The sequence below is a fragment of the Drosophila rhopaloa genome, unplaced genomic scaffold (assembly GCF_018152115.1).
Source record: "Drosophila rhopaloa isolate 14029-0021.01 unplaced genomic scaffold, ASM1815211v1 contig_2, whole genome shotgun sequence".
NCBI classification, from domain to species: domain Eukaryota; kingdom Metazoa; phylum Arthropoda; class Insecta; order Diptera; family Drosophilidae; genus Drosophila; species Drosophila rhopaloa.
Window position 1 is genome coordinate 22,745,442 of NW_025335083.1, and position 27,224 is coordinate 22,772,665.

Here is a 27,224-nt window from a genome sequence, read left to right on the forward strand (position 1 = left end):
TGGACCTCCATTTGAGGATCGGCGGAGGACAGGTGGCGACGGAATACTTGGATACATAAGATGCCATCTCGGTCTGGAAAGTATCCAATATATACACGGTGGGTATGGGGAGAACTAGTGAGTGAAGAGGGAGGGGGATGGGGGTTGGGGGTTGGGGGTGGGAGGAGCGTAGTATATACTGGAAATTTTCAACCACTGGAATGTGCGAGTTTTTCTTTTCAAGGGTATTACGAGGCGTAGGACAGAAAACGTGGATTTTAACCATTTTTTGCCATTAACCAGCACTTTTTCGAATCATTATTAGTATACACGCGATTATTCAGATATTTTCAACTATATATCCCTATTTATTGATCTATTTTAATTGTATTTTTGCAGCTATATACCCGCAGCTCCAGGCTCGCTTTTGGCCTCAGCAGGACAACGCACGAAGTGAAACTAAAAGCGCCCGCATTCGCCTTTCTTGTCTGCCCAGATGGATGTCCTGCCAGCGGATTATGCTGCTCCGAAGCATAATCAACGCATCCGTCCCGTTCGCACCCGCTGTGGTGAAAAGCTTTCCACGGCAGCAAAGCTGCGCAGGCCCGAGAATCCTGACGAGTCCTTCGTCCTTCGGCATTGGTCGCTGGTGGATGGCAACAGTAGCCTTTGAGATTTGGGGCCGTGGTGGGGGAGCACCGTGCCACCTGACCGAAAAGGACCAATCAGAAGTCCTCGTACATGGGAATGCCACCTCCTTTGGGTTGGCATGCGAATCTCAGTCGTGCGTGAAATGCTATTAACATGTTGCCAGGCCATTTTCCATTGTTTTTCTCCTGTCACACAGACGTTCTGCATTCTCCATCCACGACTTCCCAGAATGTCAGCCATTTTGAATATTTTCCCTGTCTGCTTGGGGGGCTCAAAATTGCCAAACAGGCTCAAAAATGTTCGAAAATGCACCTATTTATGGATGAGCATCGACATCCTCATAAACAGCCAAAAATAAGTGACTTTCCTCCTCTGGAATTTGATCGATTCGAGTCGTACGTGATCCTTTTAATATTGCCCAAGTTTGGGGTTCGATTGGTACCTAATGGATTATCATTAGTTATAGGCCACTTAAGTGGTGAAACAATTTATCATTTATTTTATAAAAAATCGTTTTAAGGATTATAGAGTTCTTAAACTGAAAGTCATAAAAATTACACTTCCGAATTCACCACAAATATGTGTTTTCTAAACCATTTAAAGGCCTTAAACCTACCATTTACTATGGCTATTCTATTCTTCATTGCCACACTTCTAAGATTTAAATTTTAAATTTGTTTTTAAATAACTTTAACTTCAATATTAAAACATTTTTTAAATAATTTGTTTATTTAAGTCAAGTCAAAGTCTAGTTTTCAGTGCCCAACTTTTAAGAATTGTATTTCTTTAACAAAAATTTTGAAATTGGATAACCTAAATACCATACCTACCATAGCCCACCAACCAAAGTCTGCCCAAAAGATAAACTTAGTCAAATATTATTAATTTTGTAAAGCTAGTTTGTCTTACTACAAAAATAATTCCTGATGCTATTATTAATGCTAAAACTAAACCATAAGAGGTTCTTTAATTTTGCAAAAAAACTTAGATTAGCTCAAGGACATAACTCATGTTATAAATAAGCCCTTCACATAATCTTTCTCAATTCCACTTTCTCAATGGCCACTTAAAGTAGCCAATAATCTTGGTCAACAGTGTGAGCAACTGCCTCTATTCACACCCACCAACCCTGCCAATTCATAATCCTCAAAAAAACCTATGCCTCAAAGATATGCCTGCTTCCGTTGGAATCCCATTCCTGAACCCCCTTCAAATGTCCTGGCCACGTTGCTAATACGACGCGTTGGCCTAACCCTCATAAGCATAAAGCAAACAGCCAAACAGTTGCAACTCAGCCAAAAGCTATAATAAAGTTGCGGAAGTAAACAGCAAAGCGAAATAAACAAGAAGCAGGACGAGGAAACAGGACGAGCTGGAAAATGAAATGAAAGTCAACAGAACAGCAGCGGGATTTTCGCTTTCGAAAGGGATACATGAAAAGCAGACTTTGGGGCAGACAATTTCACAGACAAGACGGCGGCACAATAACAACAGACTCATCTCCGATATTAAATTTCTGAAAATGCCCGATCTGTGCTGCGTTTTACTATTTAAACAAAGCGATTAAGGGTGCGCAGCTAGCGAATAAAAGCAGCATCCACATTGATTGACGTAAATGAAGAATAATCGAATTGCTCGCTCATAAAACTCTAAACTAAGTGGCGGCGTTGTCAGGCGGCTCAAGTGTCAGTCCGCGTACCCACCGTGCACAGTGGATTAAGCTGACTATTTGCTAAATAAATATATATAGGAAAAAAACTTTAAACAAGTATTAAAGGCTTTTATATTTAAATCTAGATAATCTTTTTTTAATTTAAAGCTAAATGTTTGCTGTTAGCTATGAGACAGAAAAACTACTCATCATCAGAACTAAAAACTATTTATCATTTTGTTGACAGAAGAAATGAATTGGTCTATTTAGGTTTATTAGGTTTGCGAAAAAAAACACTGCATACTTACCTAATATTTTTCTATTTATTCCTTCTTTTATAGGTTTTTCCAAAATTTTAAAAAAGGTTTCCTAAAAACCACTGTGACTAAATCGCACTCATAAATTGTCAGCAAAAAAGTGTCAAACTAGAGTTGACAGTCCCCCGGACGGAGTTTCATCCTGTGATCCTGGAATCGGGGGAAATCTGTCCCGGCTTCAGTTCCCATCGCACGTCAGCGGTAATTAGTGCAGCTTCGGCCGGAAGTCGACTTCAATTTCATTGCGCCAGCATAATCATCATTATCCTGTTGGTCCTGTTTAGTCCTCCAAGCCATCTCCCGTTGTCTTTGCCTTTTGCACTAATTACAAAATAACTTTTGCAGCTTTGTCATCTTTGTGTATATATTTTTTTCGGGGGATTCCCCATGGTGTCTATGATGTATGGCTTTTCGTTGTCTGATTTATGGGTGGTTTTTGGGAAGGGGTATCTACGGATTACCGTCAGTAAAAGGGTTTCACGCGGTTTTAATTACCAGCAGAAACTGTGACGACTTTAAAGTGGTTGAATTTCAACTCGGAATCCGCAAAAGTATGCCAGTGGTTTTCCTAAAGTTTCAAGGGAAAATCGAGGCTGGAAATTGATGAGCTTCTGTGGATCCAGCCGACTCATGCTGTCAATCCACATGTCCACCCACTCAATCACAAAACTAAACGCTGCGCTCGTCGATAAGCGTGCCACATAGTAAGAGTAATAAAGCGAAACTTTGGGAATGAGGGGAGGTTGCAGGTCGGGGGTTAAGAGTGGTGTGTCTCTGCCCGAAAACGATTTCTGAGATTTAATATTTATTTTTGTTTGTGTGCAAATAGCTGGAAGCGTCTGAGATATCGAGGAAACTCCGGGGGAGGGTGATAATACGGGGGAATACGAGATGTCTGTTCCATGGGAACTTCTACTTTAATCGCCAAAGTCTTGCAAAATTTTTGAAATTTATATAACTCCTTAGAATATCTTTTATCACACTATTCAATATTAATTCTTATAGTTTCATTTTTATACCCCATATACGAAGATAGCTTCCCTTCCTAATTAGCATATGCTTCCATTTAGGACTCAACTCTTTGTCAGTCACAACAACAACGAAATCCATTAGGGTCATAGAAGAAATATTTATTCATTCGAAATACATTTTTCTCTTCGCTTGCCGCACAACAATAAAAGCGGAATACAAAAGGCGAAAAGCGTCAGTCAGTGCAACTTTATTTCAAGCTAGAATGCACAGGCACTCCATCCACAACACCGCCCACTTGCCCCTCCCATTTACCACACTATAAAAAATATAAAATATGTTAAAAGAAACTCCCGGGAATTTTACATTTACGAATTTTAAGGAAAAGTTAATAATTGGACTACAAAGATATATTTTCTAGACAGAAAATTTAAGGAAACATATTTCAAAATAATTTAAATTATCAATTTATTGAATTATTGAATTTAAAAATATAGTTATTAATATAAATATGAGAATATTTCATTAAATACTTACAAAAAAGGTTCAGAAAACGTAATACTTTTTATAAATATTTATAATACTTACAATACTTATAAAAAAATATTTTAAGCGGATTTGTTTCAGGGTTTCATACAGAAATATCTTAGTTCTTCGAGTAGGTTTATATATTAGAGAAATATATTTTTTTTGAGTGTAGAAATCCCTGTGGCAGGCGGCATACCGGAAGCAAATGCTTTTGTCGCCCGGCGTGTGCCGCTCACTGTTGTTGCTTTCGTTTTTTGTGTTTTACCCTCAAAACGCATGAATATACTCATAAATGAGTATCTGAATCTTTAGAATGCCTTGATTAATGTTGGCGCACGTTGGCTTTTACCCCTACCACCGTTGAATAAGGGTGAACGAGAGCAGGCAATAAAAATGTTGTCACACATCATTTAGCAGCAGCGGGCAGTCCCAGCTAGGATCCCCAGTTTTGAAGGCTTTAAATCGTTTATAATAAATTTATTATAAATTTCAAAAAACATTTCAATTCGCCGGTGGACACCTGATACCCCTCTTGGCCAACTCCCCCAAAAAAGAGTCGTTGCCATTGCCTGCCAGGCATCATAATGAATCTAATCACTTACGCTCGAGTGCATCAATTATGCTGCCATCAAGGATCACAAGGACGAGGCGGACGGGCTGACAAAATGACTCCAGGATGGAGTGACAGGCGTGGACCCTCCGGAACAGAAGCGACGACGTGCCCATTGTTAACTGCGAAAATTTGTTTGCTACGTCATCGCAACAACAAGCTCGTCAAGTTTATAACTTTATGATGCTGTAAACATACATACACATTTATACACCCCTAAAAAGTGGTCATAGAAAATCTGCAAATCTGATCATTACGGGGTGTAATGTAAAAAGTTTTTTAAGAAACACTGTAAGGAGGAAGGTATCAAGGTTGACTGAGGTACTATAAACTGGTAATAGACTTGGGCAGAACTCTTTTCATTGCCATTAAAGTATGGAAATTGGCCAAAACAGTCCTATTAGATTTTTTAATTGGTAAAATTGTTTCCCAACTGCTTTGTCCGAGATTCAAAAAATTCAATTTGAAATATATCTTATAAAACTCTTTCACTGTTTCACTGTTTGGGATAATATTTTTAGTACAATATCCGGGCTTATACACTGCACTGCACTGTAATATATATAAACAAAAACCTATATTTTTCAGGAGAGCTTCCATGTAAAATTAAAGCAGCATCCCCCGCTTTAAGTCTTCTGGACCTTTTTGGTCATCTGTGTGAAGAAACCGCACAATGTGTTTGGCATCATTAGAAAAATATTAAATTTCCTCTTCCTAAGTCCAGATCGTCCTGGCAAAAGGACATGGCTGGCGCAGGGCTTTAATTGCTGTGAATGCGAATACTTAAAAGTTGTTGCCTTTTATGCGGTTGCCGTCAAAGCGAAACTCAATTAAGCTGCAGTCACCACCCCATGTAAACTCACTCCACCCCGGAATCACCCCTGATTTAAAACTGCTGATACGGCAGTTGACGACGGCGACAAGGACATCAATGAGGAGGCTTTGTCATGGTTGCCCAGCCAGCCACCGAATGCCTTTTCAAAGGCATTTTTAATTGAAATTATCCGATGCTACCTTTTCAGCTTCGCCCCGCGAATTCTCATCTGAAATTTGCGTTTTTCTGCTTTGTTACCTTGCAGTCGGATTGATTGACATGTGAGTCGTCCTGCTCCTTCGAAACTTTCCTTCTGTCTCAGCTTGTTTACATCTTATGCGCTAATAGCGGACCTAAGTCGCCGAACGATACGCCATAAATCCATGTTAATAACGCCGTCGTAAAAGGGGATGCTGTCTCAATTCGCAGGGACATAAGCACACAGAAAAAAATAAATATATAATAGGATCGATTAATGATTTTAAAAAACCTAGATCATAAAATATTATAAGACGTTTAAAGCCCAAAGCAGACAAATATTTATATATTTATCTTAAAACATACTAGTTTCCTAAACCTGCAATTTTATTTTGGATTTAACAAGAAATAATATTAAATTGCTAACTTTTCTTCTGTGTAAGATGCTGTAGTGGCCGAACGGGGGAGATTTCAAACTCAAAGACAGTTAAGTAGATTAAGCGACTTTCATGTTGTGTCCTCAGTCTTTGGGACATCAACCCAAATGAATGACGACAGTGAAACAATTCACGAGGCACGCCCGGTGGCAAAGGACTTGAGCACGGCGAACGGCAGGATATAAAATCCGCAATATGCCTTGCCAAATGCCACTCGAAATATGCAAATATAGTCCTTGTGCGTGGGCGTGGCAGAAGGGGCGTTGCAACGGAAGCAGCATCAGCAGCAAACAATAAAAGTAAATGCCAAAACATTTTATTGATTATCAGGCGAAAGGGAAGCTTAGACAGTGGGTAAGGTTTACTTTTTCTTGAAGTAAAAAGTTGGAGAAATATTTTAAAACTTCAGATAAGTAAAATGTAATTTATTGAAAACATAGAAAATTGATTGGTACCAAGTTCTTTTAAATGTAGTACCTAAAAATAAATAAATATCTCATAACTTATTATTTGAATTTGCTTAGTTTTTATATCACTAAGAAGAATCGTCTTTAAATAAATTGTTAGTCAATAACATTGTTGCAACATTATTTATGAATATGACCTACTAAATGAAATAAATATTACATTTTTCTGGCTTTACTCAGTTATTTATTTAGTGTATAACTTTAAAACTACTAATGTTTTTACTCACAAAACCAGTCTTTATCCCACTGTACTTGGTTCTTCAACTGCCATTAGACGGCGCCGGCGAGTGTGCTACACTTTTTTGCAGTTGTCTGACGACAACGCGAACTGGAGAGTCCTGGAGTCCGTGCCTGAAAACCGGAGTGCGGACCTGAATTTTGGTGTGGGTAAGAGCATTGAGCATTTTAATAACCGCAGTGTAGACGCGGGTAACTCGACTCGTAGAACGGGGAACGATGGGCGGCCATAAATTATGCCACCCACCGACTGAAAAAAGGCGAAGACATTGACAGTCGTCCTTCGTTGGCCGCCCGTCGAGCGATTTGTAATACACAACTCCCTTTCCGCCGATTGCGCTTTTGGGCTTGGCATCGCGTGGCATGGCCCAAAGGACCACAGGACCTCCTCTGGTTTTTCAATGCCTTGATAATTTTAAACTCTATCGTTAGATATAGAAATACAAGTAAGGGACATAGAGAGGCTTCGAAGTGGTCAGTGCGGCGTCATAATGCAATTGTATAATTTTCTTAAAAGCTCACTGTCGTCGACAATAAATGTAACAATAATACGCAACTCGAGTGCACTTAGAACCATTTGGAGAGATCACAAAAGGCATTACAGAAATTAAAAATGCCACCAAATGGGCAATGAACCCCGAAAACACACACACACATTTGGTCAACGAAAACAATCAGGCAAATGGTGTGAAACAGGGCATTTTAGCTAATTGAAATGAGTTCGCAAATAAAATGCTTGCCAAAAAATAAATAGAAATAAAAGTGCAAATCCTTGGCTGCCGGTTGGAGTCACGTTTCAGCCGGGGGTTTAGCCCAAAGCTCCTTGCCTTCCTCTCGCAGGACCACCTGTGGCTGCTCGCCAGGATCACGTCTCAGGTGCGAAATGAAGATTTATAAAATGGCAAATTGATTTAACGTGCCGAGTGTTTCTTAATTCCGACAAGTTGATAAAATTTTAATACCTCCCCTGGGGAGCACACAAGAGGAAAACCCAGCTTACCCCTCATATGATTTAATTTCACCCCCGAGTCCTGGTAATTGAGGGTTAAACTAGCGAGCTGTGGCTCATCAACAGGTAATTTTTGTGCCCGATTTTTATGACCACTTGCGGCTTGTTAGTTCAAATAAATAATGCATGAGACAGCTTTAAGCTAACAAGCTCTGCTCGATTTTCCCCATAAGTTTGTCCCACAAAAATCGAAATTTGAATACTTTGCCGCATCACGTTTTCCGACTTTTCTTCTCCCTTTTGTATTGCCAATTGCGCTGCGCATTTTTATTATTTTTTCTTTTTCGTCTTTATTGGTAATATAATACATTCAATTGTGTTTTTGGCTTTCCTTGTGCAAACAGAGCGCTGAAAAAATTCAATTAAATGTAATCGCATCTATTTCTTCTGCACCCGTGACTGATTGTTCTAAGGGAAAGAAGCGCGGAAGGAATTGAAATTAAAATTGAATAAATAGCCAAATAATCACGCTCTTTGAAAAGGAATGCTAATTCCGCGCTTTTCCTCAAGTTTCCACTTTCGTTTTTTATTTTTTACACCCATCTTGAGTGTGCTAAGGCACGTGCCAAGCGAAATCCTTTTAATGTGTCGCCAAAGTTGAGAAACTCGATATGGGAAGTTGTCAAACAATAAAAGAAATTTGCTGCCTAAGAATTTTATTTTTGTTCAGTCTGAATTTTGGTTCAACTTTGGCAGAGTAAAATCGCATTAGCAATTCATGAGCTATAAGTTTGACTTATTGAACAATAGTTTCGACTTCAGTAGAGTGAAAAAATCATGGGTGTATAAATATTTTCAGTTATTTATCTCTGATAAATATACAAGGATACCAAGAAACTACTAAGGTAAATATAAGAAAATAAAAAATATTTAAATAACATTAAATCGGTTCTTTAAAGTCAAAGTATTTAGTAATCCCAAATTTGAACTGGGTCTTATTTTTTGAAATAAATTAAATTATTAACAAAAATGTTAGTCAAACAAAAAAACCTTTTTAAAATAACATTAAAGGCATGCCTGCACATCGAGTTTGGTAGCTGGAAAACTTTTCAATTACCATCGGATTCAATTAATAATATTGTGCAGGTACTACCTAAATTTCTACTAACCAGATTAAATGGGGAAAAAACGTTTTCCATTTAGCAAGGACGCAATGAAATTCAATTAACCTCAAGTGGATGCCACAACAGCAGGATTCGCCATGATGAAGGCATAAAACAAAGGCCGAATCTGCGGTGGCATTCACACCTCATCAGCGTCAAGCTGAAGGATATTTCTAGATGGGGGAGAGAGCAAGGATACGCCAGAACATCCCCTTACTATTTGCCAGCGTTTAGCTTCAGACCATCCTATATTGCTACCCGGGGTTATCGATGCCATATTAAACTTTCACTGCCGCTGGCTTTCGATGAAAAGTGCTCAGAACTCGGTCTGATTAAGAGCTGAGCAAACAAATCACGAACCAGCCGACTTGTTTGCTTAGCCAGTGTCTAAACATCGCTCTCGACTGTTTTTTAAACTGTTTGCCAAGCGGTTCCGATTCGGGGAACAACCCCGTGTAATTAACATTTCAATTTTGCTCATCGGGCAAATGTATCTCTTGTGCTTCAATGCGTTCCGTCCTTCGGTAAATAAATTGTGTTTCAGGGCAATTGTTGCTGCTCTTTCGTGTTGACATATGCAAATTCTTAACACCGCCCACCACAATTCACAAAACTTTTTTGATTACTTTTAAGCATCTGGGAAGGGGCACGAAATGGACCTGGTTATTTGCCAACTTGATGGGCGCCTTTGTAGGCGGTTCAATCGCATCTATTGTTTGCTATTTGCTGGTTTGATTTTTCTCTAAGTTGAATCAATTTAGAGGTATAGTAAAAAATTAGAAATATTTTAAAAGAATTGTTTATGTAAGGTTTGTATAACTCGTAATATTAAGAAGTAAAGATATAAAAACCATTCTTAAGACAAATAATTAAAAATACAAAACATATACATCAATTTCTAATTATCGGAAACACTGTTAAAATAATCAGCAAAATATATCGGTTTTTATTTATTCAGTATCTTTGATAAAAAAGGTTCTTTCTCTAATTAGCCTTGAACACATATTAAAAATAGATTTTAAAAACCCATCAATCCCTAATAATACGATTCGGAACTATTTTTAAATGCCCAAATTTTATATGTATTGAATATATATTGAATGATACTCATTTTCAAGGGCTTACTTTAATTACAAGTAATTACTTTTATTTACTTAAAATCACAATTGTTTTCCAATAAAATACAAAACAATACCACAATAAAAACAATTGGCTAATCATAGGTTCTAAATCGATATGGATTGATATGATGTTGCTATGATATTCTTTAGGTTCATTGAGAGATATAATAGCAGGGAGTAGCGATAATTGCTCCTCCCACCGCTGGTATCCAGAAATTTAGATTTAAGGAATCCGTTGATATCGACTCCAAGCAACTGAGAGCTGGATTCTTGGGCTCCCACTTCCATATCCACATCTCCGCCAGTTCCGTCGGCATTGCAGCCACAGCGAACGAGGTCCTTGCCAAGGCATATCCTTGCTATGTCGAGGGGTGCTCCCCGTGTATTTTCCTCCTGTTTTCCTGTTTTTCCGGGCTTCGCTCCCTTCTCACGTCCGATTCCTGGGCGTCGATTGTGGTTTGTGTGTGGCGCCAGTGACTGGGCCGGGGTTTTTATAGCTGCCGCCAAAAAGGACGAAGCTTTCCTACCCCCCGGAAAATGGGAAACTTTCGTGTTGAGTTTCAGTTCGCCGACAGTGTTGAGTTTCCCCCACGCAAGTGGCAACAATTGTTGCCGCCTAATTGGGTGTATATAGATAGATGGTTCTGTGGCGTTTTAGGTAAAAAGAAGTGGGTGTCTATATACAGAATGCTGTGGGTGTGTGTCTGGGTGTGTGTGTGTATGACCTTATGCACACAAGGACACCGGAGCAAAAGGAGGAGCCTGCTCCTGCTGGCATCGCAATGGCCGCCATTCGAAAATTTCGCTGAGCTTCGCATAAAATTAAATGTTATTTAAATTATGCCCGCTCCTTTGGACTAATCCTTTCATGCCTGCGCGTAAGTGATTAAAGCCATTAACGAAATTATCGGGGATTATAAAGATTTGTTCGGGACTTCGCAGCGGGGCGTCTCTGCTGAAAGACAATGCCATTTCCCGTAATCCAGGAGCTTCAATTAATAGAGTGTCGACGTCGCCCACTCGCAAAAAAGGGTTGCAGCCCCGCCCACCGGCGAAATGATGGTAGTAGCAATTGGAAAGGGGTTGATTTCAGATTTGTTTTTTCACCAAATGGCTTCATCTATTTTTGAACATTGCATTTCCACGGCGATTCCCGCCTGCTGACGTCAATGGACCATAGCCTTTTCTACCAAAGTTTTCAGCCCCCTCAATTTTATGAGCTTTTTTCGTTTGTCCTTTTTTTATAGTTTGCCTCAATTGCAGCTTTTTTATTATTTGATATGTCTGACTACCACAGTTAAGGATAAAAATATGAATCAAATCAATACTCGATAATAAAACGATAGTGTCAAAAATCCACAGAAAATCAAGTAATTCTGTGAAAAAGAACTACCGCACACGATGAGGATTCAATAATTAAGACAAATAACACACTAAGAGTAGAGTAAGTGAAAGTGGATAGATCTATTTATCAAAATTAATAGGTAATGTAGGATGTAATATCAGACAAACTAATAGTCAGATAAATAGATTCAAGTAACTGTGGAGTAACAATTCATTTAGTATAGGGAAATAAAAATTATGCACATATAATTTTTGAAACTTCTTAAAACTGATTTATAATGAAGGATATTGAAGCTACGGAAACAGGTATTAAAACTAGGAAATGAAAAAGAAAAAACTCAAGCAGAGACATTCAGGTTGGAAAAACAGAAACTATGGAAGAATCTAAGCCCAGCTCTAATGAAATAATTCTAACCAAACAAACAAATACTTTACCAGATTCAACTTCAACAGAAGATGAAACAACTAAATCCGAAATTGTGAAAAATAAAAAAGAAATGGACGCAATTAAACTCGAATCCGATCCTTTAAATAACCAACTTTAACTTTACCCGAAAAAAATTCAACTCAATCAATGGAGGAATCTGAACTTCAAGAAGATTCTCATATCTATGAATCTTGCCTCAATAAAGAAACTGAATTTAAAGAGGTAAACCTAGAGAACTCTGAGATTTCCAAAACTACATGCCTTAAGAGCCCAATAAGCTCCGATTCATTTGATTCAGAACTTAATTCTGATTTAAGTGGAGAACTATTGAACAATGAGATATTAATTAGGAAGAAAAAGAAAACTAATTTAGTGAAACCCGAGAATATTGAAGATCCGGAGGAAACGTTTAGAATACATTTTCTTAAGACATTTCAAGGAATGCCAAGAATATCTCAGATCTCTTTAGACGATCATCCCAAGGATGCTTTAAAAAACGAGGAAGGAAAACGAATTGTAGAATCGCAATTACCAACTGTTTCTAACATAGATTTACAACATTCAAAAGAAAATAATAGCCCTATTCATTCTACAACACTACGAGTTGAAGATTTATCAAAAAATCGAAAAAATAGCAACACAGCTATAAATTACGATCGAAATAATGATACCGATGATCACAAAAGCACAAGTCAAACAACCATACTACATAACGAAGATATTTTAGAAGCAGACAAAATTGATGAAATGCCTTCCACTTCAAATAAAAAAGATACTTAGGAAAACATAAAATGTTAAAAAACGACTAGTCTTATATAATAATTTATTCAATAAATAAATAGAAAACTCTCTTATGTTTTAGAAAATATTGTAAGAAAAGCCACTTACAGAATTTATAGTCTAGATATTTTTAACAATGCCTATGTTAGGTAAGTTCTAATAAATCTGGATATGTTCTTTGAAATCAGATTGCTGATTTTAACATTTCAACATGCTGACTGCCATTCCTACCCTGAGTTTGTTCGTCTCCCAAGCAACCGACTCCCAAAAAAAATTACGGGCAACTTCATGACGCTAAATTAACTAGCAGACATTTCTATTAGCTCTTCGGAATGAATGCCAAGGCAATTTACGCTTAATATATGCATGATGCTGTCCGCCCGATAACACTCGAAGAATGCCATGAGTTTTGGGTGGTGGAAGGTTAATGGTTGGGTGGGTGATGTCCTTTCCAGGTTGTTGGGACAACGCCACCGCCCTTGTTGCTATCTATCATTATCTATGTGCGGCACGTGGAAAAGTTTCGTTCGCTTAACTTTGCCATTCGGCTCTAAATGAATTTAATGACTTGGAAATGGCCACCAACCGATTTTGAATTTTAATTTCACAGCAAATTCTTTGATGCGTGCAGGAAATAAATATTTAATATGGTAAATCATTCTGTCCGGAATTGGCAACATTTTATTTTCTTAAAATAAAGATTTGGTTAAAAAACTAATCAAAAAACTAATAAAAAACTAGAATCTGTCTTAGCAAAATAAGGACTTGTTGTAAATCTGAAATTTAAAAAAAAAATGTTCTTTTTAAAAATAAACTCACTTTTCTAATGGTTTTTTCCGTTGCATAGCTTTATCTAATGGAATTTGAAAAATTGCTTTCCCGAATCAAAGCTAGCAATCAAATCAAAATGTGATATCAAAATAATCGGCTAAAATCAATCGAATCCCTTGGGAGGGTAATTTGTATACTGGTACACTCATCCCAGGGAAAATCGGAAAGGTATTCCTATCTTTCAGATACATTTTCTTCCGCAAGTGCAACAGCCCAAAGCAGGAGATGCTGGGCAAAACAATTGTCGTCTGAGGGAACTCCCAAAGTACCTTTTCACACATGAGCGCGCCAGGCGCAGGATAAAAAAAAAAACACAGCCAGGATGGCAGACGTTGATGAGGGGTTGAGATATAGAACCCTAGTCCTCCCCCCGATTTCTGTTGTTGTAAATCACAAAGTGAAACCGAAACCGTTAACGTGTTGCGGTTACGCTGCTGACTTTGCTGTGTGGTAAAAAAAAAAGAGAAGAACTGAGGCAAGTCATTCCATTTGTGAGGAGGCTTTATTAAATGCGAACTGAGCTGGGGCAATGTCCTGTCTCGGCTTTTTATTGCGATTTTTTTCGCAATGTTTTCGGTCTTTGTGTGAGTTTATCAAACTCCTTACATTTGTTTTCCTGCAAAACGGGGGCAACTTCCCCAGGCAAACTTTTCTTATTTAATGATTGCTTTTAGAGAGTGCCGATTCGATGGGGGAAACCTAGAGCCGGTTTCGTATTTCCGCTTGAGAAATGTGAAATTGTTCCAGTTTCTTATTTTTTCTGGCCTCGCAAAGATTTGTCAAATCTTTGACACAATGATGCATAACGTTATCTGAGATTTGCCGAGTGAAAAAAATAACAACAAGCGACTTAGCGAATTAATCTTCTTAATGTTTGGGACTTATAGCCATGGGCACTAAGTAGAATACTTAGACCTCGGAATCACTTAATGCGATTGCCCAAAAACGGGTGTTTCTGGGGTGGACTATCAAGAATATTTGCTAATTGCTGCACTCGTTGAGAATGCAACTAGGCAAGGGGTATCCACGGAAGAACCAAGTGCACTTTGCAAGCCCATAATCATATCAGCTTCCGCACGATTTAACAGCAACGCAATTTTGATGGGACCCAGACCAGACCGAAAACGTCAGCATGGCAACCGATTGTCTGTCTATCTCTCACTGGGTTTTTACACTTCAAAAAAAAAGGTTTTAAATACTAAAGTAGTAAAATACTTTCATGTTTAACAATTATTGGAGAAACTCCTAAAAAATAAAATTAAATTCTCACTAGCTCACTAATATAAAAGACTATCGCATAGGACTAGTCTACTAATCTATTTGAAAATTTATGATCAAATTAAAATTGGGTTATTTGCATACATGGTCTTAAAACAACATTTTCTTATAAAACCATGTAAACAATATGTTTTATTTAATATTTGTTTAATTCATACATACCAAACACTATTATTTTCTTTTTAAAAAACCATTCTGAAATATGTATAAATATAGTAGAAATCTTTTCCAAGTAAGTTCTTTTCGTTCTGTATTCTGTGTTCCAGTTGGTTTTGTTCAACACTTTTTTTGGCTTCGCAATTGATTGCTCCACAATTGCGCAATTTCGCTCACTAAAAGCATTTCGAAAATTCTGCACAATGTGCTGGGGAGTGGGGCTTCTTTGCCTGCTGCCATGACGCATAAGCTCCGATAAAAACTGTTGTTCGATAAGCATTTTGTTTGCCCTGTGTCGGGAGTTGTTATGGAGTCTGTACCCCAGCCCAAGTCATGAACTCCTGTGGTAATTCTGGGGGGCTGTGGTTCAGGACCCAAGGACGAGAAACGCTTGAGGAAGCCATAATGAATAAGCATTTGATGAAGAACTTTGCAAAGTTCTTTGGAAATGTTTGCAATTGTAAGAAAATGCTTGCTGCCATTGGCTTCTGCTTGCTGCTAAAGGAACTAAACTATAATATTTTAAATTACACTCAAACATTTTAATTTTTACTAAGAATGAAGAAAAATAGTGGTTACAAGTTAGCCACAACAAATATGTAATAACATTTTGAAGCCATAGTTGTCTTTTACAGGAACATTGCCAAAACGTTCACCAACTAATATAAATATTAGTTTTTCATGTTTTTAAATTGGCTTAGACTTCAGATAACTTATTAAAGAAAAAAGATTTTCTAGCATATACTGATTTTAGCATAACCTGATTTAAAGGAGCCCTGAGATATCCTGCATAATAGGTGCCCTAAGCACTATGCTATGGTTTATGTATTGCGAATTCTCACTACCATTTGCCTGAATGTCCTGCGGCTTAGTCACCACACTCCCACACATGGGCATATACACATGATATTCATTATGAACGGCTTAAGCGATTTCCCCAGGGCCCAGAGGCTTAGTCCTACACGCAGACACACATCGGGAAACTCATGCATATGCACAGATATATTTGGGTTTTTATTTATTTCTTTTTTATGAAAGCCCCCTTGAATGGAATCCGATTTGACGAGCAGTCGAAAAAGGGAACCCGTCAGCAAATTGGCAGCTGAAAAAAATGCGAAAAGCAGGAAAACCAATTCTCAACCTGATTGTTGGCCACATCAATCAGGGGAAGCAACGCCGTGTCATGTTTTACATGCAGGGAAAAACATGAAAATAATAATTAACGCTCATAATTTTCCTCTCCCCAAAATGGACAACAATTCGCTGACTTTGCTAATGAAAATAATCTGTCATCAAAGCCAAAAAGCCACCCCCAGTGGGAACAGGTGCCTGCTCCTTCCCCTCCTTTTTTCCATTATCCTGTTGCTGTTTTCCGGACACGCCTCCTGAAATACTATATGATTGCATTTGGTTCCCAGCTATTAACTCAACATAAAGTGCGGGCGTGGGGGAAGAAGGGTTGAAAGGTTGCCGGACGGAAATTGCATTTGTGCTAACCAAATCAGATAAGTTCCACCGACGACGTCCTCGTCCTTGGCCAGGATATGACATTAAAAGCGCATCAAAGTCGAATTCCGAACAGAGGCTACGCAGCAGCAGCGGAAACTGTTGCCGTAATGGGGAATGGAAAAAATCAAGAATAATATAATTTACCATGGCGAATTGCTAATACACTTTCGCTACTAAAATAACTTTAAATAAAATAAAGCTAAGATATTGGGGAACAATTTAAATTATTTCAGTATTCATTTTTTCATCACATCAAAATAAAAAAAAAAACTATTTTATTTTAAAGGAACAGGATAGCAAAAACACACTTTCATACACTTACCTCATCCAGTCAGGAAATCATTGCTGGTCATTTGCGCGGTCCCTTAACCCTGACTGCTTGTGAGCTTAGCCTCCCCCGCAGGCTCATCTTTGATTTGGTCTTTGTTTGGGCCGTTAAATTAAATATCCTAGCCCAGTCGCTCGACCTTTTGACTGCGAGTGTGGTCATCTTCGCTGCCCAGGGACAATGACAGCAATTCCAGTCATTTCCTTAATAGAAATCTTATCTTTTGTGACGCCTTCGTCGTGCGCCTAAGCCGGATATCGCACCTTTGACATCTGCCCTTGGCTCCTGACAAAGCAACTCCATGCTGAACATTCACAGAACACTTACTTCCGGTCGGGCTTTTTGGAAAAAAACTTTCAGAAAAATTGAGTGTTTATTTTTATTAACATTTAAAGACGAAAAACCATGAGCTGCTGTTGTGGAACTCAGACGACGGGCTGTTGCGAGTGTCCACCTGGGATAAGGCTGGAGAAGACGAAACAGGCGCCCTTCTTCGACATGCTGGGTCCGTATCCAGATGAGGTAATCATGACCATCCTGGATCGCATTCTCTACCTCTCGGGGGCCACCAGAATAATTCCCATGCTGGATGTAGCGGGATTGAGTTAGTTATGGCCTAAGCTTAAAGGGTTGTTAATAAAGAAAAAACATTTTAGGTTCAACTCTCAAAAAGGAATCCTGCCCTCCGCCGTCCACCTGCGCAACAAGTCTCAGCACAACGACATGTCCTTCGTCGTCGGCCTGGAGAACGTGCTGCTCCAAGCCGTCGAGTAGTTGTTGCACCAAGCCACCGAGCAGCTGCGGGAGCATCGGAAGGCAAAAGTTTCCCTCAGTGCCCTGCAGTGCAAAGTCATCCTGCATCAAGACCTCGAGTCGCCTAAGTGCCGCCGCCTGTTGCCCCCGACAGCGTACTCCCAGGGTGGACTTCGATCATCCCGCTGAGAATATCCCGATGCGAAGGACGGCGGGCAGCGCCACCATTAAAGAGCAAATGGACCGATCCATTTCCAAGAACTCGGTGGCCTGTCAGCATCTGAAAACGAAACTTAAGTCCGAGGTATCTCCGGGACGAGAGGAACAAAAGTGGTTGTGGACTCGTTTGGTTCCTGGCAATGATGGCTGCATGGTGTACGAGGTCTACAAGGACTCGGATGCGGACAACTCCCCCTCCAGGATCGGAAAGGAGACACCTATCATTCTCTTCCTGGTCATGCCGAACGGTTACATAATGCCTTTTGAATCGATTTGCAATCCTTAAGGCGGAGGCACTTTGTATCCTCTCTTAATTGCGTGGCCATGTAATTATTATTACAAATAAACTTAAATGATTTTTACTTAACGAATTTGTTGTCAAATCTTTTTTTAATACAAACATTTATCACACTTTTTTTTGTTGGAATATACAATTTAAGCTATCCGCACACTCTTTCTCATCATAATGAAAACTACTCCAGCACAAAAAAACATATATATACATAGTATAGCAACGGATTCCATATTATTCCGATGGCCCGGGTCCAAAGTCATATTGACCATTCCCGTGAGGAAGTTGGAGAGCATAAAGTGGGTCAGACCATTTATATTGAGGCTCTCTACAAAGGAGGGCAGGGATGGGCTCGTTTGCTCACTATCTCCCGCTGATTTCTTATTTTTTAAACCGGATTTTACAAGTTTCAGTTCAAAGAAATAAGCAAATATCAAAACTAAGCTTAGACAGACAGCCACAATCCAAATGACATAGCCGAAATTAAAGGTTACGCGAGCAATCCCAGTTAGGTATGCGCTTATAAAAACCATTATCCAGCAGTGGATAGCTACCAAAAGGATTACTCTCAACTTCCTGGTAAACTGCTGGTAACTGAGGGTATCTTGGGAGGTGTACCACCTGGCAAAGTAAATGCTGAGCAGGTAGAGGGCCACGCATCCGTGTAGGGAACTCAAACCCTCCCGATTGGCACTCAAAAATCCCTCGTGGGGAGCGGAGGACATCACAAACTCGCCAAGACCCGACTGGAGCACCAGCTCGTTAAGGAAAAGTAGACCTGAAAGCAAACCAAAATTAAATAATGAGTACATTTTGACCAACATTTGTGTGCAATTATTTTATCCAAGTAATAGCGAGAAGACAGCATTTTTAATTTATACGCAACGGCTTAATAATTGCTGATCAATGTGATTTAAGGCATAGATATATTTGTGTTGAAGATAAAAAATATAGACAATATGTTCTGGTATTTTAGAGACCCTCTTTTCTCATGCCATTAAATAATTATTCATATTACATACCCAATGAAAGTCCCAGAAGCTGTTTATCCGAATTCACCAACAGACTGTATAGGCTGCCCATCAGTTTGGTAAGGCCCAGAGTAAAGAAGGCGTTCAAGTGCTTGCCGTATTCGGACTCATCCTGGTGATAGTCGATCGCCGTGATGACGATGGTTCGTGCCAGGCCCAAAACAAGCAGAGGAACCACCGATCTCGGTAGTTTTCTCAGGTCAGCGCTGTTCCTGGTTCGATGTGAGACCAATCCCATGGTGACCACAAACAGACCGATGCCCATGTCCATCGCGGAGGCTCCGAAAGACCGGCTCTTTCGATAGTCAGTGGGATAGGATGGGAAATCCACAGCTAGGATGGCGGCGCAGGTTCCACTGTAGGCGGTGGCCCGCAGTAGGGTGAAGACGATGGGTCGTTTTCCGATCTCATATTTGTGGTTCAATGGATTAGGAGCAACATTTCCATAAATATAGCCCACGATAGCTATGGAAACCACCAGGGAATACGTATAAGTATAGGCACTGCCAACTGTGACCAAAATCACTGTGGGTAAACCAATCAGAAGAAACTCCAGCAGGAATCTCCGTGTGGATTTCAGCGGCAGGTGTCCACAAAGGAGGCGGGAAAGGATGAATCCCAAGACTGTGGGAATTGTCACCAAAAAGCTATCCAAACTTTCCTTCACAGATCTCCAGGAATGCAAGTCCAGCTCGTTTAATTCATAGGTTACAGAGTTGCTAATCTCGGCCTCCATATTGCATGTTGCTCTCGAATTAAGAAGTATTTTAAGTAAGGAATTATTAAAAATCTTATACGCCGGCTGCTAAAAAATAAGAAATGTAAACAATAACATTTGAGACAGTAATGACACTTTATCGATAACATTGCCCAATTCGCAGCAACCAGTTTTTGATAGTGAGCAGATAAGAAACTCGAAAATTCGGTCACACTTTGCTAAATTCAAATTTTATTTTTAATAAATAAAAACTTAACAAATAATTGCAATATTTCAAGTTAATTTTTGACTGAATTTCAGGAAGGGAAACTTAAATAATATTAATTTATTTTGGGTCAGGCAAATAGGCAAAATAAATGCGTTAAATCACAATTGTCGCAATCTACAGCTCGCTGTGCAGCGATTTGGATGGATTTTCTGATGAATCCTGAGGGAATTCCTTGTGGGAAAGTATTTCCTTGGCTGCTTCATCCACTAAATGCACAAACTCCTTGACATCGAAGCTATAGTTGGTGAATTTGGCATGCGCCCCACCCTCGGGATGATGTCCTGCGTCCTGCGGATAGACCAACTCCCGCTGCTCCCAAGTCCGATAACGAACCCCACGCAGGCGAGCCAGGTCTTTATAGCAATTGGGATCCTCACAGTTGTATAGCTCGAAGATACAGGCCCAGTTGGGCAGGAAGAGCAGGTGCGTTAGGCCAGCGCCGTGCATGCCGATGAGTATGTCCGTATTCCGGGTGATGGCCAACTGATCAGTGAAGGAGAGCCTGCCAGGAAAACGTAATTAAATAGAGCTTAATAACAGGCTGTAATCATTACCCACCTCTCATAGGATACGCGCTGCACTGAGTACCGCTCATTTTCCTCCAGTGGGGCCAATAGCTCCTCCTCATTGAGCACTTGCCGGTACTTTGTGCGACGAGATAGATAGGTTATTCGTATTCTTCGCTGTGGTGGCTTGTAGGGAATCTGCAGGCGATGCAGAATGAACTCCGAAAAAGCGCGAAACAGTCCACTATTGGAGCAGCCCTGGATCTAAGAAAAAATTGTCTTAATTGTTGTTATACTGCGATTGTCTCACACTTACTATCGGTGTATTGTAAAACAATCCAAAGATCATCCTGGGCAGCAGAGGAAGTACCACGTTCTTGAAGCACACCCTCTTGCCCTCCACATCGCTGAGCGTCCAAACAGGTCTTTGCGAGAAGGCCTTGAAGGTGTCCCTAAAGGGCGAGTCGTACGGATATGTTTCCCAAATAAGTATCTGCACATCCGTGTTAAAGGCGGCCGGATGCGATTGGTTCACAAAGAGCGAGGCATACAGGTTGAAGAAGTCGCAAAAGTGATGATACATGTTGTACGTGGCATCGATTTTCATGATGAAAGTGGGCGTATTTACCACCACATCGCAGAGCCCGCTCTCCAATATGGGATGTGGTAAAACCTCAAAGTTTCTCAGTTCTGGACCCCAGGATTGCAGGGCCGATCCGATGTGATCCATTTCACCGGAAAGTCGCGTGCGATTTAGATCACAGTGGCCGAGGAGTTGTCCTGGACTTAAAACATCCATGTGATAGCGAATGCGCTCCTCTCTTTGCGCTAGATTACGGAAATCAAAGAGCAGATTCCGTCCCCGGCAAAAGCGCAGATAGTGGGTGCACTCCAGCGAGGAATCTCCCAAATAGGTGGGCACACACTGCGGGGCCAGTTGGGAGAGCTGCTCCTGGATGTACCCGAAATCCGCCTGATTGTAGAAGGTCCTCACCTGGGCCTCCTTGCTCCTGGCCCAGCCAGTGTGCTCCCCAGGACACTGGGGCGTCTGGAAGCGGCCATCCGGCGTGCAATCCCGTTCGTGGCCCCAGCAGGCGGATGATATGGTGCCCTTCCCGGTGAGATTCGTGGGCAGCTGATGTTTCAGCTTGGGAAAGGTGTTTAGATACCGGATGAGGTGCTCCGAGGGAAGGCTGGGAAGGGAAAACCCATCCAGGTGCTTGGCATCCTCGACCTGGTGAGACTGGCCCAAGCACAGGTGGAGTATCCCCATGAGTATTGGCAGGATTGGCATCTTGAGTTGAGTTGGTTCAAGTTAAGTACTTCGTTGCATGCGATTTCCCAGCGATTTTCCCGGCGATTTCTCACGCTTTCACGGCAGCATCTTCAGGTGCATTTCTCGGCCGAGCGATGATGATCTCACCTGGCCTTAACCGGCTAAAAGATGATTATGAGCGGGCTAATGTTAATTGTCCATGTTAATTGTTCGCCAAAGAACGCGGAAAACCTGTCGTGACCAGTGTGCCCGTTTAACAGTTAGAAAAAGCCACAAAAATACACCACTTGTCAATCAAATAGGTTTACTGGAGATGTTAAACAAAATAACACACTCATAGGAATAAAAAATTGTGAATAAATTAAGTGTTGTTTTGTAATGGCTTCAAAAAAAATATATACATCTTAGAATCGAACCAAAACATTAAATTGCATTTAACGAGCAATTTTGATTAATTAATCGATTCTTGAATATTAGTAACTGCTTAATTCGAACAATGCTTAGTCCTTTTAAAGGGACCTGAGTTGCGTAAGTCCGAAGGTATTCAATAAGTATTAAACTATTTCCCAAGCCATTATTCAGACTATCGTAAGATTCAAATTTTAAATTGGCTAATACAAACATGTCCAAACTAAAATTCATTAAATTTAATTAAATGTTTATTCCCCGAATACTTCGCAGTGTTTTACTCATTCAGTTTAGATAAGGTTGTTGAGTTTCCATTTTAAATAATATAGAGATAAATATTTAAATGCATTAGTATGTATCACAAAAAAACTGAAAAAATTTATAATAAAAACCTAACTATGTACTTAAGTAGCACTTATTTAAAAATGGTCGAATAATTAAACACGACCTGATCTTTTATTTATTCCTTTTGGTCTAATCAATAAATAAACGCTCGATTTGAAATTGAATTGAACTTAGGCATGCTCTTGTATTTTTTTAAGTTTACAGCGTTTATAAATAATGGTTTACGAGTACTTAGTTATGCTTAGCCACGAAAAAATATGTGTATATTTATTAAATTAACTTAGGGCATAGACTAAACAGAAAACTACATACAATCAACTAATCGATAACTAATTATCACTTTTAAAAAATGAAGAATTGATTTAAAAAAATTATTAAAAAATTAATTTAGCATTTAAAGAGGCTGCACATATCGATCGTATTGTATAAACATATAACTAGGGATGCGCGTCCGCGGGTTCTGAATTTCAGATCAGATCAGACGAAGACGCGCATCAAGTCGCTGCTGGTTGGAGTGGAGTTGCCTCCCGGATTGGAATTGTTCCCCTTCCAGGGAGGATTGCTATTGGCGCTGGGAGTGTTGCTGATGCTGTTCATGTTGCTGATGTTGTTCATGTTGCTGATGTTCATGTTGCTGCTGCTGTCGGATAAAGTGCGCAGCAGTTGCTTCTTGAGAAGCTGCTGTGGGGAGTGACTTTGACTTTGGCTGGCATTGTGGTTATTTTGGAGCGGCAGGTTGAAGCTGGGTCGGCCGAGGTTCTGCAGCTGCTCCTGTTTGCCTGCCAACAGTCGGCGGCGTTTCTCGTAGAAACTGAACGTCAGCTTGTTATCCTCCTCCTTTTCGCGCTCCTTGTCCTTCAACGGTTGTTCGGGTTCCTCCCCTTCCGGTGGTGGCTTTTCCTCCTTTTTGACCTTTCCCATTAACAGCTCATTCAAACGCTTGGCTGTCATGACTCCTGCTGATCCTGCTGCTGCTCCTCCAACTTTGCCACTGACCAGCGCCCTCTTATTGCATCTTAATCGATCCTGTGCTATGACATTCGATCTCTGAGCATAGATGGTTCTGCCTGAAGCAGGATTTTTACCCGGAAAACCATTACTCAACGCTGGCGAGGGCGCCGGTGGAGGGCGGGCCAGTTGTCCAACCACACCCATATGACTACCACCTGTCAGGGACAACAAACTATTGTTGGCCTTCCGCGTGGTTAGCAGATTCTTTCGGAAGGTCACACCCAATCCGTGGGGCATCTTGACCATACCGAATGTGTTCATGGCTAATGGACGAGGCGATCCAGAGTACAGCATCACATTGAAGAAGCTGTCCTCATGGTATTTGGCATTGGCCAGCGAAGGATGATGGTTGATTTGAGGATTTGTTGTGGGTGGCTGGCTGGCGGCCTTGGCCTCCAGCTTAACAGTCTTAACGGTGTCGCTAACAGTCTCCAGTTTACTGAACTCAAAGTCGCCCAGCTCATCCGCCAAGTGGTTCGTCTCCGTCCCAGAACTCAAGCCTGAGTGCATGCCTGATTGCACGACATTCACGTCCACATTTTCGTAGCCAGCTTGGGTTAGGAATTCGGCCAAAACCTTTTGCTGCTCCAGCATGGAAACGGGATTCGACTCGCTGATCTCGTAAATGATGTTAGGCAGGATCATGTGCTCCTCTAGGTGCTGTTGCTGCTGCTGCGGATTGGTCATCGCCTCATCCGTCAGAGATGGCACGTTGTAAACGCTGAACTGACGCTGCTGATCGTGATCCTGTAGCTTCTGATCCACCTGCTGCTGCTGCTCCTGCTGTTGCTGCTGATCTAGCATTTGCTGTTGCTGGTAGATGAGTTGCTGCAGCTGAATGGCATCGATGGTGGTCAGCTCTTGCTGATGCTCCTCCTCGCCGTAAACCTGTTGCCCCGGCTGCTGTTGATAGACGGTATAGTCCTCGCCAATGGTACCGTCCTCGAAACGCAGTCTTTTTGTCGCCTGAGCGGGATGCGGAAGAGTTCCATTCTGCGATTGCTGTTGCGACTGCTGCTGCGATGTGTCCAAAGCACTCTCGTCAAAGTTATTGAGAATCTCGTTGATCAGCTTGCTGTCCAGCATTTCGTCCAGTGTTTGTGAAATGGAGTTCTCATCGGAGGTGTTGGGCAGGGGCAGTTCTTCCTCTTCGGGGGCCACCGGTTCGGAGGTGACCGCTCCCGTGATGGAGGACACTGCCTGATCTAGCTCGCTGAGCACTTGCTGTTGCTCATAGGGATTCACCAGGGGCTTCTCTTTGTTCTTATCCTTATCCACTTTTGTTCGATGGTCGCTGGAGCCCTTAAGCTGAAATACGGAAAGAACTATTATAGCAAGGTTTAGGGTTGAAAAAAGATAAAATACCTTTTTCTTTGGCTGCAGCTCGGGCAGCTTCTCCGCCTCCGTTAGGAGCTGGGCAGGTGAGTAGTTGACCCCCAGTGCCACCTCGCTGGAGGTTGCTCCCAACGTGGGAGTGGGCGGTAAACTGCAGGACGAGTTGCTAGAGGAGGAGAACAAGGTGATGGCAGCCGGGGCAGCTATTACAGCTGGAGGTTCCTCCTTGATAACAGGCGCGACTACTGGAGGCGCCACAACGGCCGCACCTTTCTTTGATCCTTTGGAGTCCTTGTGATTGGACTCCAACGCTGGCGCTGGAGCAGGTGAGGAGTGGTGGCGGTTCTTCGAAGACTTTGACCGCGAACGACTCCCGGTGGAAGTGCTGCTGCTGCCCTTGGATGAGGAAGAACTGCTGCTCTTGCTGCTACTGCTCTTGTGACGCGACGACGACGACGAGGAGGTGGTGGTGGAGGAAGATCCAGCCCCAGCCGGATGCTGCAGTGAGTTTGAGCTGCTTGACCCGTTTGAGCAGCTGGAGAGCGTCGAAGCAGAAAGTGTGTCCGTGGGCGAACTGGGCACTATGGCCCCGCCCTCCTGGCTGTTTTCCGTGGCAGTGAGACGCGAGTCGCTGGAACTGGTTGTCCCATTCGGATTGGGATTAACCTTGCTGGATGTGGCCTCCCAAACGCTCGGATGCTGCAGTGCAATGTGATGCTGGAAGCCTGCCTTCGTGTAACATCCCGAGCAGGAACTGCAGAGTACTATATCCCGGCTGGCCAGCTTGGGCACCAGATCATAGTAGGCCATGTCAGCCGACTGAAGACGCTGGACCTGCACTTTCGCCTGCTGATCTCCCCCGGCGGAGGAGTTCTTCCCGCCACGCAGATAGGTTTTCTCAGCCGTACGCAGCTGTTTAATGACTTTGTCCAAGTCGAAGACCTGCTGCCACTTTTGGCCCTGCAAGGAGAATAGCGAGAGTCCCGATCCCGAGCCGGAATTGGAGCCGGCTGAAGAGTCTGGCTTCGCCATGCCCTGTGCTTTGTGCTTGGTGCCATTTTCCGGATAAACTCCCACGCCGGAGGAGGCCACATCGTTCAGGGGCATTCCGGACAGAAACTGAGGTTGCAGGATCCGGGAGTTTGGTAGATACGAGCAAAATTGCCCCCTAAAGCACCTGCAAAATAAAAAAAAATTTAATTTAAAGAAACTTTTCAAATTAATAGCGATTGAGGTTAAAATTGGTTAGTAATATAAGGAAACGCTAAAAGTTTGTTGGTAATTATAAATAAAATGCTAACTAATTTCATATACAAATGTTTTGTAAATATTGAATACAATATTAATTCCGAAATCTTTATTAATTAAAAATATTTTTAATGAAAATATTTTTAAAGTAAATTTTCAATTTATTATATTTCAATTTAACTTAATTTAAATAACTGAATGAAATGCTTTATAAGAACACTTGTTAACTTTATTACTAACATATTTTATAATGTATCCATTCTATACAAGCTGCTTTTATTGGTGAAACGTAATTTAAAAATTGTATAATTTTATATTAACTGTAAATTTAATACCTGTCAAAACATCATTTCCGTTTTGACAGTTTTCCATAAATAATGACGTTTTGAATCGGTTGTTTCTTCTTATAAATCCACTAAGGACACGGATCTTAACCCTGAATTTGATATACTGTCATCTGCTAGGGTGTACATATGTACATATGTATCTTTTGTGGAAGGTCTGAAAACTGAACGTACAAATTAATGGCACTCGAAAATTAATCACCTTTTAAACAATTTCTTAATTAGACAATTTTGTATACCGTAAATTTTCAGCGAAAGCTTACAGGTGAGTGCGGACCCCCGCCCCCACTAGAAACATCCCCCTCGCACCAACACCCCTGGGCCGAATCAGCTGTTTTTGACAACCGCTACTCGAGTGGTGCCATCTCGCTCGTACTGCCGCACACATGCGCAGACACTCACACCGACGCACCACACACTTACCCACACCAACGCAACACAAACAAAGCACACGATTGAAAATCACAAAATAAAAATCACTCAGAACCCTCGCAAACGATTTTACTTGGATGCTGAATAATTTCGGAATGACTTACGTCGTCGTTAACACACTTCCATTTTGAATGCGGCTGTTGCTTTGTTTTATTTTTTATTTTACTTTTCTCCCAAATGCATGCAGTGTGACCCTGGCTCAATAATCCATCGAAAATCCCAAAAAATCTCATGTTGTAATACTGAAACAAAACACCCTAAATATGACTGAAAATTAAGCGTACCAGAAGGTGG

General features: G+C 41.0%; 5 protein-coding genes across 5 annotated transcripts; 1 reads left to right on the forward strand and 4 right to left on the reverse strand.

Moving 5' to 3' along the window:
- Positions 1-10,095: 10,095 nt before the first annotated feature.
- On the reverse strand, positions 10,096-10,538 carry LOC123037786. Its single transcript, XM_044460194.1, has one exon. It carries the CDS (start codon positions 10,441-10,443, stop codon positions 10,315-10,317), a length of 129 nt encoding a protein of 42 aa, XP_044316129.1. The 5' UTR covers positions 10,444-10,538; the 3' UTR covers positions 10,096-10,314.
- A 6,523-nt stretch (positions 10,539-17,061) lies between these two features.
- On the forward strand, positions 17,062-18,083 carry LOC108049594. The gene is made up of 2 exons (XM_017130824.1): positions 17,062-17,348; positions 17,401-18,083. Exons 1-2 carry the CDS (start codon positions 17,150-17,152, stop codon positions 18,000-18,002), a joined length of 801 nt encoding a protein of 266 aa, XP_016986313.1. The 5' UTR covers positions 17,062-17,149; the 3' UTR covers positions 18,003-18,083.
- Positions 18,084-18,089: 6 nt separating this feature from the next.
- LOC108049593 (phosphatidylinositol-glycan biosynthesis class W protein) lies at positions 18,090-19,865 on the reverse strand. Its single transcript, XM_017130823.1, has 2 exons — positions 19,031-19,865; positions 18,090-18,786 (listed from the first exon to the last, which is right to left on the reverse strand). Exons 1-2 carry the CDS (start codon positions 19,773-19,775, stop codon positions 18,152-18,154), a joined length of 1,380 nt encoding a protein of 459 aa, XP_016986312.1. The 5' UTR covers positions 19,776-19,865; the 3' UTR covers positions 18,090-18,151.
- A 100-nt stretch (positions 19,866-19,965) lies between these two features.
- Positions 19,966-22,051, reverse strand: LOC108049589 (EGF domain-specific O-linked N-acetylglucosamine transferase). The gene is made up of 3 exons (XM_017130818.1): positions 20,848-22,051; positions 20,584-20,795; positions 19,966-20,527 (listed from the first exon to the last, which is right to left on the reverse strand). Exons 1-3 carry the CDS (start codon positions 21,823-21,825, stop codon positions 20,140-20,142), a joined length of 1,578 nt encoding a protein of 525 aa, XP_016986307.1. The 5' UTR covers positions 21,826-22,051; the 3' UTR covers positions 19,966-20,139.
- A 665-nt stretch (positions 22,052-22,716) lies between these two features.
- Positions 22,717-27,147, reverse strand: LOC108049586 (dual specificity protein kinase splA). The gene is made up of 3 exons (XM_017130815.2): positions 27,035-27,147; positions 24,937-26,083; positions 22,717-24,879 (listed from the first exon to the last, which is right to left on the reverse strand). The coding sequence occupies exons 2-3, from the start codon at positions 26,011-26,013 to the stop codon at positions 23,038-23,040; spliced, it is 2,919 nt and encodes a 972-aa protein (XP_016986304.1). The 5' UTR covers positions 26,014-26,083; positions 27,035-27,147; the 3' UTR covers positions 22,717-23,037.
- Positions 27,148-27,224: the final 77 nt, after the last annotated feature.

Coding starts and splice junctions, on each gene's coding strand:
- LOC123037786 (XM_044460194.1), bottom strand. CDS start 10,443: ATGCCTTGGCAAGGACCTCGTTCGCTGTGGCTGCAATGCCGACGGAAC.
- LOC108049593 (XM_017130823.1), bottom strand. CDS start 19,775: ATGGAGGCCGAGATTAGCAACTCTGTAACCTATGAATTAAACGAGCTG. Junction 18,787..19,030: donor GCTTCTGGGACTTTCATTGG/GTATGTAATATG, acceptor GTTTGCTTTCAG/GTCTACTTTTCCTTAACGAG.
- LOC108049594 (XM_017130824.1), top strand. CDS start 17,150: ATGAGCTGCTGTTGTGGAACTCAGACGACGGGCTGTTGCGAGTGTCCA. Junction 17,349..17,400: donor GCTGGATGTAGCGGGATTGA/GTTAGTTATGGC, acceptor AAAACATTTTAG/GTTCAACTCTCAAAAAGGAA.
- LOC108049586 (XM_017130815.2), bottom strand. CDS start 26,013: ATGCCCCTGAACGATGTGGCCTCCTCCGGCGTGGGAGTTTATCCGGAA. Junction 24,880..24,936: donor AGCTGCAGCCAAAGAAAAAG/GTATTTTATCTT, acceptor TCCGTATTTCAG/CTTAAGGGCTCCAGCGACCA.
- LOC108049589 (XM_017130818.1), bottom strand. CDS start 21,825: ATGCCAATCCTGCCAATACTCATGGGGATACTCCACCTGTGCTTGGGC. Junction 20,796..20,847: donor TGTTTTACAATACACCGATA/GTAAGTGTGAGA, acceptor ATTTTTTCTTAG/ATCCAGGGCTGCTCCAATAG. Junction 20,528..20,583: donor CAGCGCGTATCCTATGAGAG/GTGGGTAATGAT, acceptor TTTTCCTGGCAG/GCTCTCCTTCACTGATCAGT.